This window comes from Martes martes (assembly GCF_963455335.1).
Source record: "Martes martes genome assembly, chromosome: 8".
Lineage (NCBI taxonomy): Eukaryota > Metazoa > Chordata > Mammalia > Carnivora > Mustelidae > Martes > Martes martes.
In genome coordinates, this window is record NC_137895.1 from 123,038,856 (window position 1) to 123,054,520 (window position 15,665).

Here is a 15,665-nt window from a genome sequence, read left to right on the forward strand (position 1 = left end):
CCTTTGGGCTACATTATTTTAATACTAACTTTGTGCATGTAAATAGAAATCTCATACGTATTTTAAGTCTTCTTTTTTTCAATCACACATTTTTGCTAGATATTTGGAGCCCTTGACGATTCCTTATAAGCTGGTGATTCACCTCTTCAGTGGCCACTATTGGACAGGGGATCGCTTGCTTGTATTTATAAAAGATGTGATTAATTCATTCAAGACCACTCCAGACTGCCTCTCTTGCCTCTTCTCCCTCACCACTGGAAGCCTGGAATAGTGTCCCAGGCTCATTCTGCAAAGATTTAAAGGTTTCTATCAGAAGGAGATAGAAGTATACTATATGCTGGAGGAAAATATGTTCTGCTTCATTTACTAAATCAATCAACACGAACACATGCCTCCACATCTCAAAACTCCTGGAGATCTAGGTAATCACTTAATTGAACTGTAGACTCCCAATGTTCCTATTATTTTGAAAGATCACCAATAAGTGTGTTACGTATCCTTGGCCTTACAGTTTGCCTCTCTCTACATAGCATGAGAAATGATCTCCTGTATGTGAGAGATTGTTACTGGGGAAATGGAAACTTTTATAGTGGAAATATTGCCAGAATTCCTTATTTTATGTCTTGTGCAATAATCTGACTTCACAATACATTCCCTCTCTCTCTCTCTCTCTCTCTCTCAACTAATCTTACAGTTTGGGGAGTTACTTAATGAAACTCTTGTGAAGAACTGATAAAATGATCCTGCCTATAAAGGGTCATAGACAAGAGATTTCTAGGGGGCTAGACCATGCTGCAAAGAGACCAGCTAGATAAAAATCCTTACAGAAATGGTGAAGGTATGTGCAAAGGATGGGCATCATGAGAATTAGGGCAATAATCTGATATAATCAACAGGAGATACAGGAATTGGTTTTTGTTCTTCTGACACTGTAACAGTAAATTGAATTGTATTCTATGTAATTGTTCTTGTATCTGAAGAGGGTATTGCTGTAGTACTGGCTGATGTATATTAAAGGCTACTTGAAGGTAATATGTCATTGTTACTACCATGCTGCCGTTATGTGGGACTAATTTAATACTCCTTTATAAACTCTGTTCATAGGCTTTTCAATTGTGTTTAAATACATTGATCTAATTTGATTCTTTGGCAACCCAATAAAAGAAAGTGAAAATACTATCATTTGCTTTTTGTGAAAAGATACTCCCATAACTTAAGTATCTGCCCACATCACATACCCTATAGATCACCTTCTTATTAATGTAATTGGGAAAGGTGGAGGTTCAGGTGGTATTTTTTTATCTCATGTCTCTTTCCATGTAGTCTGTTCCATGTCTCATGATGTCCTCAATGCTCCCAGACCAAGTGGTAACCGCCTCTCATTCCGCTGGGCCGCTGCTGCAAGTCCAGGAGGCTTGCCTTCCTCTGTAATTTTACCTCTGGCAAAAGAGGAATTATGTGCGCAGAGAATTTCACAGCTTCAATCCACTGTAATGAACTGAACACATCATAGCCTTCACTAAAGTGACAGAACTCACTAGCAACTGAGCCGGTGAGAACCAGAGATCAGATCCCCTGCCTGCAAGTTTAATGTCTTGAACCATTCTACCTTTCCCTTCTCCACCTTCCTTCCTGTACCCACGACGTTGTCAGACTGTAGCTATGTCTCCAGCCTACTGTTTCTTTCTGAAATCCTTGAAAGTAGGTCCTAGAAATAAGCCCACAGATTACGCTAGGATGTAGCTAAAAGAAAGACATAAAGGACTCCTTAAATGTTTCTCATAGAATTATAAACATTGCCAAGATCTAGAAGTGCTATTGAATAATTCTTCAACATTAACTCCCATACATTCCATCACAATGTTTCCCACTATGAATATGTTGTACCTTATACACATGAAACAAATGATTTCTGCATAAATGAATGAATAAACAAGAGAGGTGATTTAGCCATGCTTCTATAAAACACTTACAACATAAAATCATTTTATGTAGATTCAAACTAAGTATTTCTCACTCAAAATTTAGTGGAAATGAATATTTTAGCTTCTGTTAGTGCTGGTTTCATTTACAGTAGGTAGAGAAAAAGGTTATAGTCTGCATCAATTAGGTTATTGAAGCTAATATTCTAAAGAAAATGTTTAATGGAAATTTATCTATCAGCTATTTCACAAAGCCATTTTAACTTATTGACCTTGAAGCTCTACACTGAGTGTGAAGGTCTGATTTATTGTATCTTAAAGGAGTCTTCCTTAAGCACTTTTCAAAGCACCTATCATAGTAATTCTATATTAACTGTATATAACATCGTGGCCTTGTGTCTTTTGATATATGTTGGTGGTTTAATTTCAGGAATCAGCCACTGATACCTTAAAGCACGTTCACATTTTTTAATGCTGTAAGTGAAGAAAAAATGTGGTTATATATAATGTTTGTTATAACATTTCAAACAATTGAGTTAAGGGAAAAGAAACTCCCCCAAGTCCCATTACTTAGAAATAACCAATCAGTGTATGGTAAGTATCTTTTGTACCTGTATGTGTGTATGTGTGTGTGTGTGTGTGTGTGTAATCAGAGAGGATAAAGAGGTAGGAGAGTAGAGATACACATTTATATTTAGATGGATGTAATTTTGTAAAATTGAGATTGCACTGTATTTTCAGAAAAATAATGAATTTAACTCCATATCTGCTATCCTTTGGCAACATACATGCCATCTGTGGGCCACTAGTCTCAGACTTTTGCATCAAAGGGTTCTCTTAAAATTAAAATTAAAAAAATTGGGCTTATTATTTTTTAAAACTGTATTTAATGTATCTTAGATTCACATTTTTATGACCTGGCATGGAACATGATATTAGATTATTTTTATAGTTTCATGATCCATATCATCTACATTCTGACTTATAACCCTAATAACTAAATTGTCTTATTTTTCTTAATGTAATTTCCATTGAGTGGATGCTCACCATTTGAATGTTAACTATAGTGTCTCCATTCCTATGACCATATTTGATTCACCCCCTGGTTTATTTGGTTATATAATTCAGCATTACATTTTGAAAAAGTCTCATTTATGGTATATTCTCTCTGTATTTTATTTACTAAAAATATGCTTGTAGATAGGAGAGTGACCTGGCTATGACATCTGTCACCTCATTGATTGCCAGGGTTGATTCAGCTGATCTGGCTGGCTAGGTGGGTGTGCCCTTCCTCCCTCAACACTCCATGCAAGTCCCTCCTGAAACTGTCCAGGCAGTGGAAAAAGACTACCTTCCCTGATAGAGGAGAACCATATTTCAATCAAGGGTATACGAGTAGCTGTGACACTCTGCTAAAACTTTCAATCAATCTCTCAAGGTCTATGTGTAAGAGAACATAGGGTAGTCAAGCTTCCAAAACTCCAGACACATCTTTAAAAAAAGAAAGGAAGAAAGAAAGAATATGTTTTCTTTATACTTAGGTTACAGATTTTTTGCACAAAAATTTCTTAAGTGATAACTTTCTTCTGCACAATGATTATGGAGACATTGTTTCCACTGGATCTCATGGAGAAATATTGACTATCAAAGGTTTTTTCCTCTCATGGAGGAGGAAATCCCTTATGGAAAAGTCGGTTTGTCTTTCTAGATGTCTGTAAGGCTTCTGCTTCATTTTTTAATTAAAAATTTATTGAGGTATAATCGACCTACAATATTATATTTGTTTCAGATATATGCCATAGTGATTCAATTTCTGTGTGTACATTGTGAAATGACCACCACAATAAGTCTAGTTACCATTTGTTACCAAATAAAGTTAATGCAGTATTACTGATGGGACTGTATGGGGAATCTTGATGCTGAACATTACATCTCCATGACTTATTTATTTTATAACTGAAAGTTTATACTTGGGATCCCCTTTACCCATTTTTGCAACCCCAACCCTCTGGCAACCACCAATCTATTCCCTGTATGTGACTCTGGGTTTTATTTGGTTTTGATTTTTAGATTTCACTTAGACATGAAATAATGGGGTGTTCGTCTTTCTTTGCTTGACTTATTTCACTTAGCATGATGCCCTCCATCAAGGTCCATCCCTGCTGTCACAAATGGTAGGATTTCATTGTATTTCATGGCTGAGTAGTAGTACATTGTATATATGGCACATCTTCTTTATCCATTCATCCAACAGTGGATCCTTAGGTTGTTTCCATATCTTGGCTACTATAGATAATGCTGCAGTAAACACAGAGGTGCACATATCTTTCAGATCAGTGTTTTTGTTTTTATCAAACGGATACCCAGGAGTGGAATTGCTGTATTATTTGGTAGTTCTATTTTTAATTTTTTGAGCAAAATTCCATAGTGGCTGAACCATCTACTACAGCTCACAAGTGTTCTCTTTATTCCACAAACTTGCCAGCACTTGTTATTTTTTGTCTTTTAGATAATAATCATTAGAAAGATATAAGGTGATATCTCATTGTGGTTTTGATTTGCATTTCCCTTATGACTAGTGATGTTGAGCATCTTTTCTTCCAAGTATTGTTCTGAGTGATGTTGTCCCTTAAGTCCCTTAAGCCATCGTTATTGTGTGTGTGTGTGTGTGTGTGTGTTTACTTTTTCCTGCTCCGCTTGAGTTCCAGTGTTTTGTCTTCTAGCTTGCTGATCCATTCTTTATTCAGTCTGCTGTTGGACCCCTCTAATTCCTCTAGTGTTTTCTTCAGTTAAGTGATAGTACTCTTCAGCTCTGTGACTGCTGTTTGATGCTTCCTTATATTTTCTACCTCATTGTTGAAGTTCCTACTATGTTCATCCATACTTCTCCTGAGTTCGGTGAACATCTTTAGGACTATTACTTTGAATTTTTTTTTCTACCTGATAAAGAATTCTTTGTTTCATCAAGGTCTTTTTCTGAGGGTTTTGCCTTTTTCTTTTATTTGCAACATATTTCTCTCTTTCCTAATTTTCCTTGACTCTCTGCCTTTGCTTCCATGTATCAGGTAAAACAACTACCTCTCGTAGTCTAAAGAAGTGGCCTTATGTAGGTGATGAGCCTTCCTATGCAAACTTATCCTAGCTCTTGGGTGTCTCTTGATTCTTTGTGGTTATGTAAGCCCCCCGATTTATTCCCGGTCTGCCCCTGTTTTTGAGACTGTGCCAGGATCCATCCGTGTTCCAAGTGGAGAAATCTCATGGAACCCTTAGTTCTAGGCTAGACACAAGAAGCCAGGCCCCGAGGGAGCAGTTTTACAGTCTACAAATACATACAGTCTTGTGGGGCCATTATCGTAATCCCTGCAGCCTCCAAACCAGGAGATCTAGAGGGGTCCTCTGGGTGACAGTTGCAAAAACCGGGGTTCCAGACGAGTATATAAGCTCCTTTCTGGGAGGTCTTGTCAAGCTGTAGGGAGGCCATGGGGGTGTGCAAGGATGGTGTCTCCCTTCTTATATTCTTTGGGAGCACCTCTCTGGCCTCCAAATGCGTGGAAACTGGAAGCTGTTTCTCAGGCTGAAGCTAGAGATTAAGTAAGTGGGCCTTCTTCACAAGAAGACTGGGTTGTGGTGGCTTGCCAGGAACTTTCTCTCTGATTATTACCTTCTTCAAGGAGCCAGGCAATGAAAGGGGGGGTGAGCAGGGTCCCTGAGTGGATTGAATGCACCCACTGGCTTCACTAAGGAGCTAGAGAGTGTAGGGGGAAGGGCATGCTCACTGGCTTCAGAAAGACAGTGCTGGGAGGTGGGGAATGTGTTCACTGCACACACCTGTGGGCTCCAGGAATGCAACGGGAGAGTTCCTTGTCTGTGCGCATGCCCGCTTTAGGCTGGGATTGGGGGACACTACAACCACTCATGCTCACCAACCCTAGCCAGGGAACAGGGAGCAAAGTGTTGTAACTGCCTGCTCTCACAGACTGTAGTTAGGGAGCTGGAGAACCCTGTGACCATTTGTGTTCACCTGCCCCAAGCAGGGAGCAGGAAGTACTGCAAGGGCCTGCACTCTCCAGCCTCAGGAGGACAGTGGGATGGTGCCCTCATCACCACTCAGCCCTACCTGTCTTGGCAAGGTGGGAGGAGGATGCCAAGTTCAAGCTCATCCACCTGCGCTAGCAGGGTAAGTGGAGAATGTAAAAATGGCCTTGAGCAGTACCTCCATCTCCAAGGAGAGTTTCAACTGTCCCCTGGCTCTACAGCAGGTGCTTTTGTTGATTGATTATTTATTTATGCATTTTTGTAGCAAATGTTTTTAGATTAGCAAATGAATTTCACATAGAGTTCAGGTGCTTTCCAAACTGTTCCGCCCCCCCACCCCGCCCCCAGCCCTGGGGCTGGAGGCAAGTGAGACTTTACCGGAAACTTTTAAAAGGAAATCTCAGTTTCCCTTAGCACTTCAGACCCCTTGGATATCAGCCCTTTTGGTTTTTCAAGCCGGATATTTTAGGGGTCATCTCTCTGGTGCAGATACCAGGGGTTGGAGTGTCTGAGGTGGGTCGTCACTACTTCCTCACTCCTCCAGGAGAAGCGCAGGCAGGTAAGATGCCGCTCCCTATTGCATGCCCCCACACCAGTGGTGGAATTTTGGGGAGACCATGTCTCTGTTTCTCCAGCCCATCTCGTTGTGGTGTTTGTATCCTTTGCTGTGGAGAAGCCGTTCACCCAACTTGCAGATCTTTTTCAGAGGGAAATGATCCTGCTGTCGTAGTCTAGTGTGTCCCTGGGAGGAGGTGATTTTAGGTTCTCCCTACATCACCATCTCGTGGAATGCCCTGCTGTTTTTGTTTTTGTTTTTTTTTTAACCTATGAGAAATCTCACCAGGAAATTTAATTTTTTTTTAAGATTTTATTTATTTATTTGACAGAGATCACAAGTAGGCAGAGAGGCAGGCAGAGAGAGAGAGGGGGAAGCAGGCTCCCCGCTGAGGAGAGATCCTGATGCTAGGCTGGATCCCAGGACCCTGAGATCATGACCTGAGCTGAAGGCGAGGCTTAACCCACTGAGCCACCAGGCGCCCCAGGAAATTTCTTAATATTCCAAAATTCTATTGCAGATTTTCTTGGGGCATGGTATATAGATTCAAGTCTTTTTTACCTCAGAAAAATGGTTCTTCTAATACATTAAAAAAAAACTTCTCTCTGCCACTGTGTATATGTATATATATCATTTATCTGATATATAAGACCTCTTTTTTCTATAATTTATATGACTATCCACCTTCAATATTTATCTTCTTCTTCTTTTCCATTTCATGTTGTGTACATTTCTCAAGACTGTTTCCTATGTTTTAACTAGTAATTTATTTTTATAAATTACTTTTATAAATTTTTATTTTTTATTCTGTTCTTTTTGGTGGGGGGAGACAGAGGGAGAGGGAGAGAGAAAATGTTAAGCTGGCTCCATGGCCACGGCGGAGCCACACGCAGGGCTCGATCTCATAAGCCTGAGATCATGACCTGAGTCAAAATCAAGGGTGGGCCGCTTAACCAACTGAGCCACCCACACACCCCTTTTCTTACTGCTACTAATGAATTCATTGCTGTAATTTTTTCCCTGAATACTACCAGCTCACTATTTTTCTTCTTTTATGGTTGTATCATGTTCTCTTAGTTTCTTTTATCAACATTAGCTTTTATAGAACATGGAGAACTATTTTTTAACTCTGTTTTTGAGGAACTTAATATACACAAGTAGTACTTTATTATTTTTAAACATTTACCTTTATGTGCAGTATGTAGTCCTTGTGAACTCATGTATGTGAGAACGTAATATATTTGGTATATATTCACGCTTGGTAAGAACCAATCAAATAATAATATCCCTTTATTCATTGTGAAACTATCTTCATGAGGTAACCAACTGATCCAGTGCTAAATGCCTTTAACTAAGAACTTTGATTATGTTTTATCTATTCATATTCGTGCATTTCGAATGACCAGCACAGTGATGTTCATACAACCTGTACTTGTTTTGTTTTTGTTTTTGTTTTTATTCTCAGTGAAGTAAATTTAGAGTTCAGATGCTGTTACTGCATGAGACAGTGTAAGGCATCCATAAAAATGACCCATCATCAAACCAATGTAACACCAAACACCGATGATAGAAGACAGGTTAGGAGTGGGTTAGGAATTGTATAAACTGATTGTTGCAGAATGGTTAGCTATAGTTACAATGATTTCCCCCCTGTATTTTTGGTGTATGTCCTCTGTTTACAGCTGCACATTTGCAGGCATATTTGATAAGCATGGATTTATAGGATTTATAGCTACCTACTGTGCCATCTACTTTCAGTAACAGTTGGTTTCCTAAATGAATTGGCAAGTAGGCATATCACAGTAGTGTTTTGTTTTATTTTCTATGGCATTAGAAATAGTTTGCTTTCGAGCAGAAAAGGAGAATCTTTGTGCCTGAAGTGGTTTTTGACAACTCTTTAAGTACTATTACTCCTATAAAGGACAAGATGTGGTTTGAATAATTTAGTAGTGCTAAAATGTCACATTTTTGAGATATCTATTTTATGGCTTTCCTTGAAAAACTGAGCCAAACACCTCTCTCTGGAATTTAACAACTTGTGTCTCTAAATTCTGGGTAAGCAATAAATTGTCTTCCTCTTTGAATAAAAGTTGCCATGACAACTTGGCAGGCTTGGGCTATAGAAGTCGAACACCAAACTCCAGTCTTTAGTTTCTCAATATTTTCAAAGATGTGACATAATTTTGGGCAGATCTGATTTAAGTAAAAATGAACATTATTATTAGGCATATCAGTGATTGTAATTAGAAAACGATCATGTGTATTTTTGCAAACAGTCCATTATTTAAGCATAATGATATTCTTTATGTTAACTTCAAGACTGTCTCTTGATTAATTATAGAGACTTAGGAGTTAAGGGAAATACCAAAGTCATTTTGGATATGTCAATTGTAGCAATTATATTGAACTCTATACTGAAAGTCTATAATTTTTAAATTTTTTTAAAGATTTATTTATTTGACAGAGAAAGATCACAAGTAGGCAGAGAGGCAGGCAGAGAGAGAGGAGGAAGCAGGCTCCCTGCTGAGCGGAGAGCCTGATGCGGGACTCGATCCCAGGACCCTGAGATCATGACCTGAGCTGAGGGCAGAGGCTTTAACCCACTGAGCCACCCAGGCGCCCTGAAAGTCTATAATTTTTAAGAGAATATTTATTTGGTATTTATATGGTAAGTTTTGGCAACATCATGGACTCTGTTACATAATTCACCTGAAGGTTCACATCTCTGACCTCAGTCTTGCTGAACTCTTTAGAGTAATACTAGCAATAGGGAGAAGAATTAAAAATTTTTATTTAAACTTATTAACTATTTCTTTCAAAACCCCCCGTATATGCAATTCATTGAAATATAAAATGAATCATTATCTTTTATAATTCAGGTTTGACGATTTCCAGCAGTATAGATGCAAGTGTCCGTTCCTGCCGTGTAATTAGCTGGAATACCAGAATTGAATAGATGTTTATTACCCAGATCTGTAAGTCTGTAGAGAAGATTACCTTATTCAGTGTTGCTTAAGTTAAGTCTCTTTTGGTTGGAAGTTAGGGAAATGTGTTTGTCAGGATTCTTTTGGTTGACAATAACTCAATTCCTACCTGTCTCACTAATTGGTCTATTTTAGGTTATGTGCTTCTAATGCCATGGGCTGTCGTGGCCAGTGAAATGATGGGTGTAGAATGGCTTGTGCCCAGTGTCAAAGAGGGTACCCACCTCACAGCTTCTGTGGTGAAGCACCAGACAGCAGAGAGGAGCTGAATATATGTTAGAGACACAACAAAATGCTTGTTCCCCTCCTAGAACCCAGGCAATCAGTGTCATAATGTTCTGGAAGGGAGTGCTAGAAAACCACTAGGATATTAAATCTCTCTTGGGCTGCATGGAACCTTATTCATGGCTCTTCTTTGCATCTCCTTTTCCCTTCTTTCTCTGAAGAACTTTTTTATTTTTCATCATGGTTATACCCATAATTTGCACGTGATACCTAGAGTTTAATTAGAGGTTGGAGATTTACCTAGGATTTTTTTTTTTTAATCTTACTGTTAACATTTAATCACTGTTCTCAAGACTTATATTTAGGGCCATAATTTTTCTTTTAGTCATGGGGAAAAATCTGTTTAGAATACTGCCTAGGAAATTCCTTTCCTTTATGTAGTCAGCTTTATATATTAATAGCCTGATGGCTTGTGAAAAGGTACTTGGAATTCCTGTTCTGACTAGATTTCAAGAATAATTGTATTTTATTTAATTAGCACTTCAGTAACAAATGCATTCAACAGAGTTCCATTCTATACCTTATTATTCAAATCATATACCCTCTATTTACTAAACATTATCTTTACATATACCTGAATGTTTTAAAATAAATTTTATCTAGCAGACTCCTCAAATTGATAAGCACATTCACATTTTATGGTAAAAAAGAAAAAAAGTAAAATTCATTGCAATCTGAGTTAGGCAAGAATCATATGATTTTTCTGGGTGTTCCCCAGCAATATCCCCCTTTTAACATTTAAATCTCTTCATTGAGTGAAAATTAAAGGTTTTGTGATGGGCACCATGGTGATAATCAATAGTGTGACTTCAAATAAAAGTAGAATTTAATAACCCAAATTATAGGGGAAAAATGTGTTGTTTCCATTCCTAGGATCATTAACTTAGATCCGGCCCAAGTTTTAAAGAAGAGAAGTTTGGATTTGTTGTCACTCAGTAGTAATTATAGTTCAGGTTTTCAGTAAATAGTTCCAAAAGTGACATTTTGTTCAGGCGGCAATTAGATCCCTAGAATTACTGTGGTAAAAAGACTATTGTAAACAGAGTGTACATTTTCCTCTATGTTTTACTTATTTAACAATTTCCTCTAAAGAGGGTTATTTTATATGTTTTTAAATCTAATTCGTTTTCTTTAGAGGTTATTTAACGCCTCTGGCTATTTTGAAGAATAGTAACATGTCTAGTTTCATAGTACCATTTTTGTTTATTTTCTAAGAATTTTAGGGACACTATCTCTAGGGTTTTTTCTTTCCTTTGGGGGCAGACTTTCTTTTTTTAATGGAACTCTGTCTACAGCTCTGTCAATTATATAAATTAGGTATATATTGACTTAAATGCTGCTTCTTTTTTTTCCAGCCTTATTGAGGCTGGAATACATAATTGACATAGAACATTGTGTAAGTTTAAAGTGTACATCCTCTTGATTTGGTAAACTTATATACTGCAAAACGATTGCCACTAATGCTACCATTACTGTTCGCATGAGCGAAGACCTCCATCACATCTCATAATTACCATTTCTTTGTTGTAGTGAGGCATCTATTCTCTTAGCTACCTTCAAGTGTATAATTATAGATTCGTTAACTGTAGTTACCATGCTGTAGGTTAGATCCCCAGAAGGTATTTGTCTTATAACTGGCAATTTGTACTCTTCAGCCAACACCTCCTCACTTCCCCCATTCCACAGCCCTGGTACCACCATCGTTCTCTGTTTTTCTGAGTTCAGCTTTTTCAGATTCCACATATAAATATGTGAGAACATACAGGATTTGTCTTTCCCTGTCTGATTTATTTCACTTAGCATAATAACCTCAAGGCCCATCCACGTTGTCTCTGTTCTTGATGTGCATTATTCTTTTATTATAGGAGGACACAGATCACAATTACTATATATCTCGGATATATGGTCCCTCTGATTCTGCCAGCCGGAGTTTGTGGGTGAACATAGACCAAATGGAAAAGGACAAAGTGAAGATTCATGGAATATTGTCCAATACTCATCGGCAAGCTGCAGTAAGTGCTTTGGCATTTTAAGGGCTTTTTTCTGCTGTGAAAAAATTCTTGCTTTAATTGGCATATCAGCTCTGGTTTGTTGTGTTCACTGTTTATTACTTCGTTCTGCAGTTGCAATTTAGATTAGTAATTGCTTATAAGGTCTTAAAGAAAATGAAAAAGAATTATTTTGAGAAGCCACTCAATTTAATAATTAATTAAATAAATTAACCATTAATTTCCCTAGTAAAATGATGAGTTGAATATTCAAAGTCAAGATTGATCTGGGATAATTTTCAGTCTTCTTGTAATCTATGAATTTAGAGAACATTGAAAAAAAAACTACATGAATTTGGTATCTCCCATTTTACATAGGTTTATTAATCTCTTGGTCTGAAAAAGATTTCACCAGAAACATTTCTGATTCCAATGGCATATGTAGACCAAATTATGTATCTCAGTGAAGAAGTTTGATATAAAGGAAAAAAATTAAATCTGAAAATCTCCAAACATTTTTTCAGCCTGATTTTATCATTTACCAGCTCTGGCTCTTTAACAAGGAATGTAATTTTATAATGAGATGTAGTTTCTGCATCCATATAGTGGTAATGGTGGGATACTAATACAGGCCTCACTTACTTTACATGGTTTTCCATGTCCTATTCCACATGTCCAACTACGGTCTTATATAGATTAGCTTTTCAATCTTCACAGCATATCCCCTTTTATTTAAATATGATTGCCATCCAGGTATTGGAGATGAGAGAACTGAGTGTTGGAAAAGTCAAGGAACCAGCCTAAAGGTCTCCAGCTAGTAAGTGATAAGACTCAGATGTTCGCCTAGGCAGCCAAGCCCACACTCAAAATGTGTGTGTAGACAGCACTTTTTAATAGTCATTTTCTGAGAAATTCTTGATTTAACTTTTCAAAAGTATTTAGTTTTGCTCTCATGGATAATACCAATGATCTTACCATCAAGGAAATCATGTCTTTGCAGTTTAATATGACTTAAAGTAAAAATACAACAACTTCGGCCTTTCAAATGTGATTGACATTATTGATTTAAAGATAGAACTAATAGAGCCAATGGCTTATGTGATTTAAAGAGGCACAGATTTGATGGTTATATCAAAATTTTTGGCCAAAAACCTTCGTTGTATATATGTAGACTTTCCTCTTTCCAGGAAATCAACTTCTAACAGTTAAAATGGAAATTAATAACTTACCGTGAGATGATTCATTGAATTGTCAGTGTGGAGCACATGTTTTCTGAGACTGAGAAGCAAACAAAGGAGCCATCTCGCCTTACTGAATTCCGTCATCCCTTTTCTTTTCCATATTCAGGCAACCCCGGGCAAGATGACAGATTCAGAAATGATTCACTGTTGGATTTAGAACAGATTTTCAAAAGAAGAGAAAATGAGAAAGATTAGATTAGGACAATGTCTATCAGAAATTTCTTGCATTTGACAGTCTTCCCACTATATTACAGTACCTAATAGTGTAAAATGCCCTTTGCTAAAGTTCACATGTTGGGTGCATCCAGTTGAAGGAAGTTTCCATAAATTGGCCCAACTGTGGTGTCAGCCGCTAGGGATGAAATCTCTAGGCAAGAATGAAGGTTATCAGTTAAACTGTTAGTGGATTTTTGCTTACACACTTTTATAATTTCCTCTGCTCTTCCAAAAGTGCAGCAGTTCGAGTGCTTTGTCTTTCCTCGAAGAATATTTTTTCTGTTGGGAAGAGGGCTCGCTTAGTTGCCATGTGGCCTCAATTCTCTGATTAGTCTCAAGAAAAATCATGATGCTGTAATGAGCCATTTTTTTCTTACTGGTAGTGTGGGAGTAACACTGTTGCTTTCAACACCAAAGATTGAGTTAAATGCAAATGCTTGAGCTTCTGCTTGTGACTTAGCCGGTGTTCCTACGTAGACATCAAAATACTTACCATTGGTAGAAACTTTTATTTTAGCTACTCTGTCATTGTCATACCTTGTTTTTGTTTGTTTTTTTGTTTTGTTTTTTTTTAACAAGAGTTTTGACCATCAGAAAACATTTCTTAGAGTTAGAAATTGGTCCTATACCCATTCTCCCTATCGCTATCAACAGAACACACACACACACACACACACACACACACACACACACCCCTAGGTACAGGCTTCCATTTACAACAACAGAATTGATAATATTTCTTAGTTTTTTGTTTTTTTTTTTTCCTGGAAAACTTTACCATTTAGAGTCCTTCACTTAAATATATTTTTATGTTGGAACTTACACATTTAGTTAATAGAATATTTTTTAAAATTTTCTACAAACATTCTTGCTTTGTTCAGTGTGTCTGTTAAATATTAGTCTGAGATTTCCAAATTATAAAGAGTGATTCATGCTTAAAATTTCCTCAGTTGGCCTCTCCACCTTTCCAATCTTGCCTCATTCTCTTTGCTTCATTTCTATTATGCCTTCCTGGGAGAAGAATCAGGTTGAGGACAGAACTGTAATGTATTACGACCGAGGGGCTCAGTAGGGTCCATAAACACCCTCCCTCCTACCCCCACACAACACACACACACAACCCAGGCACCAACTGCTGCTACTCTCCCCCATGATGTTACTGAGAGACTTTAGCACAAGGGAAAATGACAAACAGGAAATGTCACAACCACTTTATTAATTAGGTTTGTTGATGTCGTAAGCATCATAATCCTTGGTGTAAAGCTCTCTGGTAATTTAACTGGAAACAGGACTTAAATTTAAATTTAAGCTCTAAGGGAAGATGGATGTTTCTCAAATCTTATCACCCAGTGGTGTAATTTTCATGACCAAGAATATACATTCTGTCAACAAATTAGACAAAAAAAAAAAAAAAAAAAGAAATCAGTATCTAAGGGCAGACCCAAGAGCATTTGGCTAACTAACCCAGCCCTGGATAAGCCGGAGGCGAATGAGAAAACTGGAAAAGATTGGGTGTCCCTGAAGATGCAGCTTCCCTCTCCCTCCCAGGCTGCTGCAGAATGGCTCAGAGGAAGGTAAAAGAGTGTCTGACTTGAAAGCATGATATTTTTTTAAAGATTTATTTATTTTTAGAGAGAGGACATGAGAGAATGTGCATGCATGCACTCAAGCTGGGAGGGGGTAAAGGGAGAGGGAGAAAGAGAGACCCCTCCTCCCACCACAGGCACAGAGCCCAAGCACAGAGCCAGGTCACTGGCTCCAACCCAGGACCCCAAGATGATGACCTGAGCCAAAATCGAGAGTTGGCCACTTAACCAACTGAGCCACCCAGGTGCCCCCAGCATGATTTTTTAAAGAAATATTTTCCCCTCCACCACCATCATTTACAAAGGCATTCTAAACAGCATTTTGGAGTCTTAAAGTAATATTCTAGTAAAAGGAAGAGAGTAGAATTGAAGTAAGAGCTTTCCTTTTTCTCCTTTCCACAATAATATTTTATAATTTCAGGGCGGAGGAAAACTTAGAAATCATTCGTTTCAAATCCTTCATAAGCCAAAACACATTGATTTCTTTTTCCTTTTAGAATGTAAACCATACTCATTAGTATGTATATTACATATGTGTGCTATAATTTGATTATGATCTCCCCATTGTCCTTTTTGGTTTGAATCACATTTCTTAAATCACTATTGTAAAAAAAAAGCAGGTGTTAAAACCTAGTTTTAACTTTGATAGATTAGAGGAAGAAGCATGTTTTCATAGACAAAGGATAGTGAAAATTTGTCTAAGTCCCCACCATATGGCAAGCAATGAGCCAGACACTTTATATTCAAATACTGGAACTTATTTAGATTTTTTGTCTTTTATTCAAAGTCACACAGTTGTCAGACTGCAGATCTAGAAGTTTCTGACTATAAACCTAGGAACTCATCCCACTT

At 37.6% G+C, this 15,665-nt stretch overlaps 1 protein-coding gene across 1 annotated transcript in view; it reads left to right on the forward strand.

The window, feature by feature from the left end:
* Nucleotides 1-15,665, forward strand: part of PLXDC2 (plexin domain containing 2) — a 446,156-nt gene that overhangs the window by 204,154 nt on the left and 226,337 nt on the right. Inside the window, exon 3 of the mRNA XM_080812133.1 lies at nt 11,648-11,794. Coding sequence (XP_080668259.1) covers nt 11,648-11,794 — 147 coding nt within the window. The remainder of the gene's footprint in view (nt 1-11,647; nt 11,795-15,665) is intronic.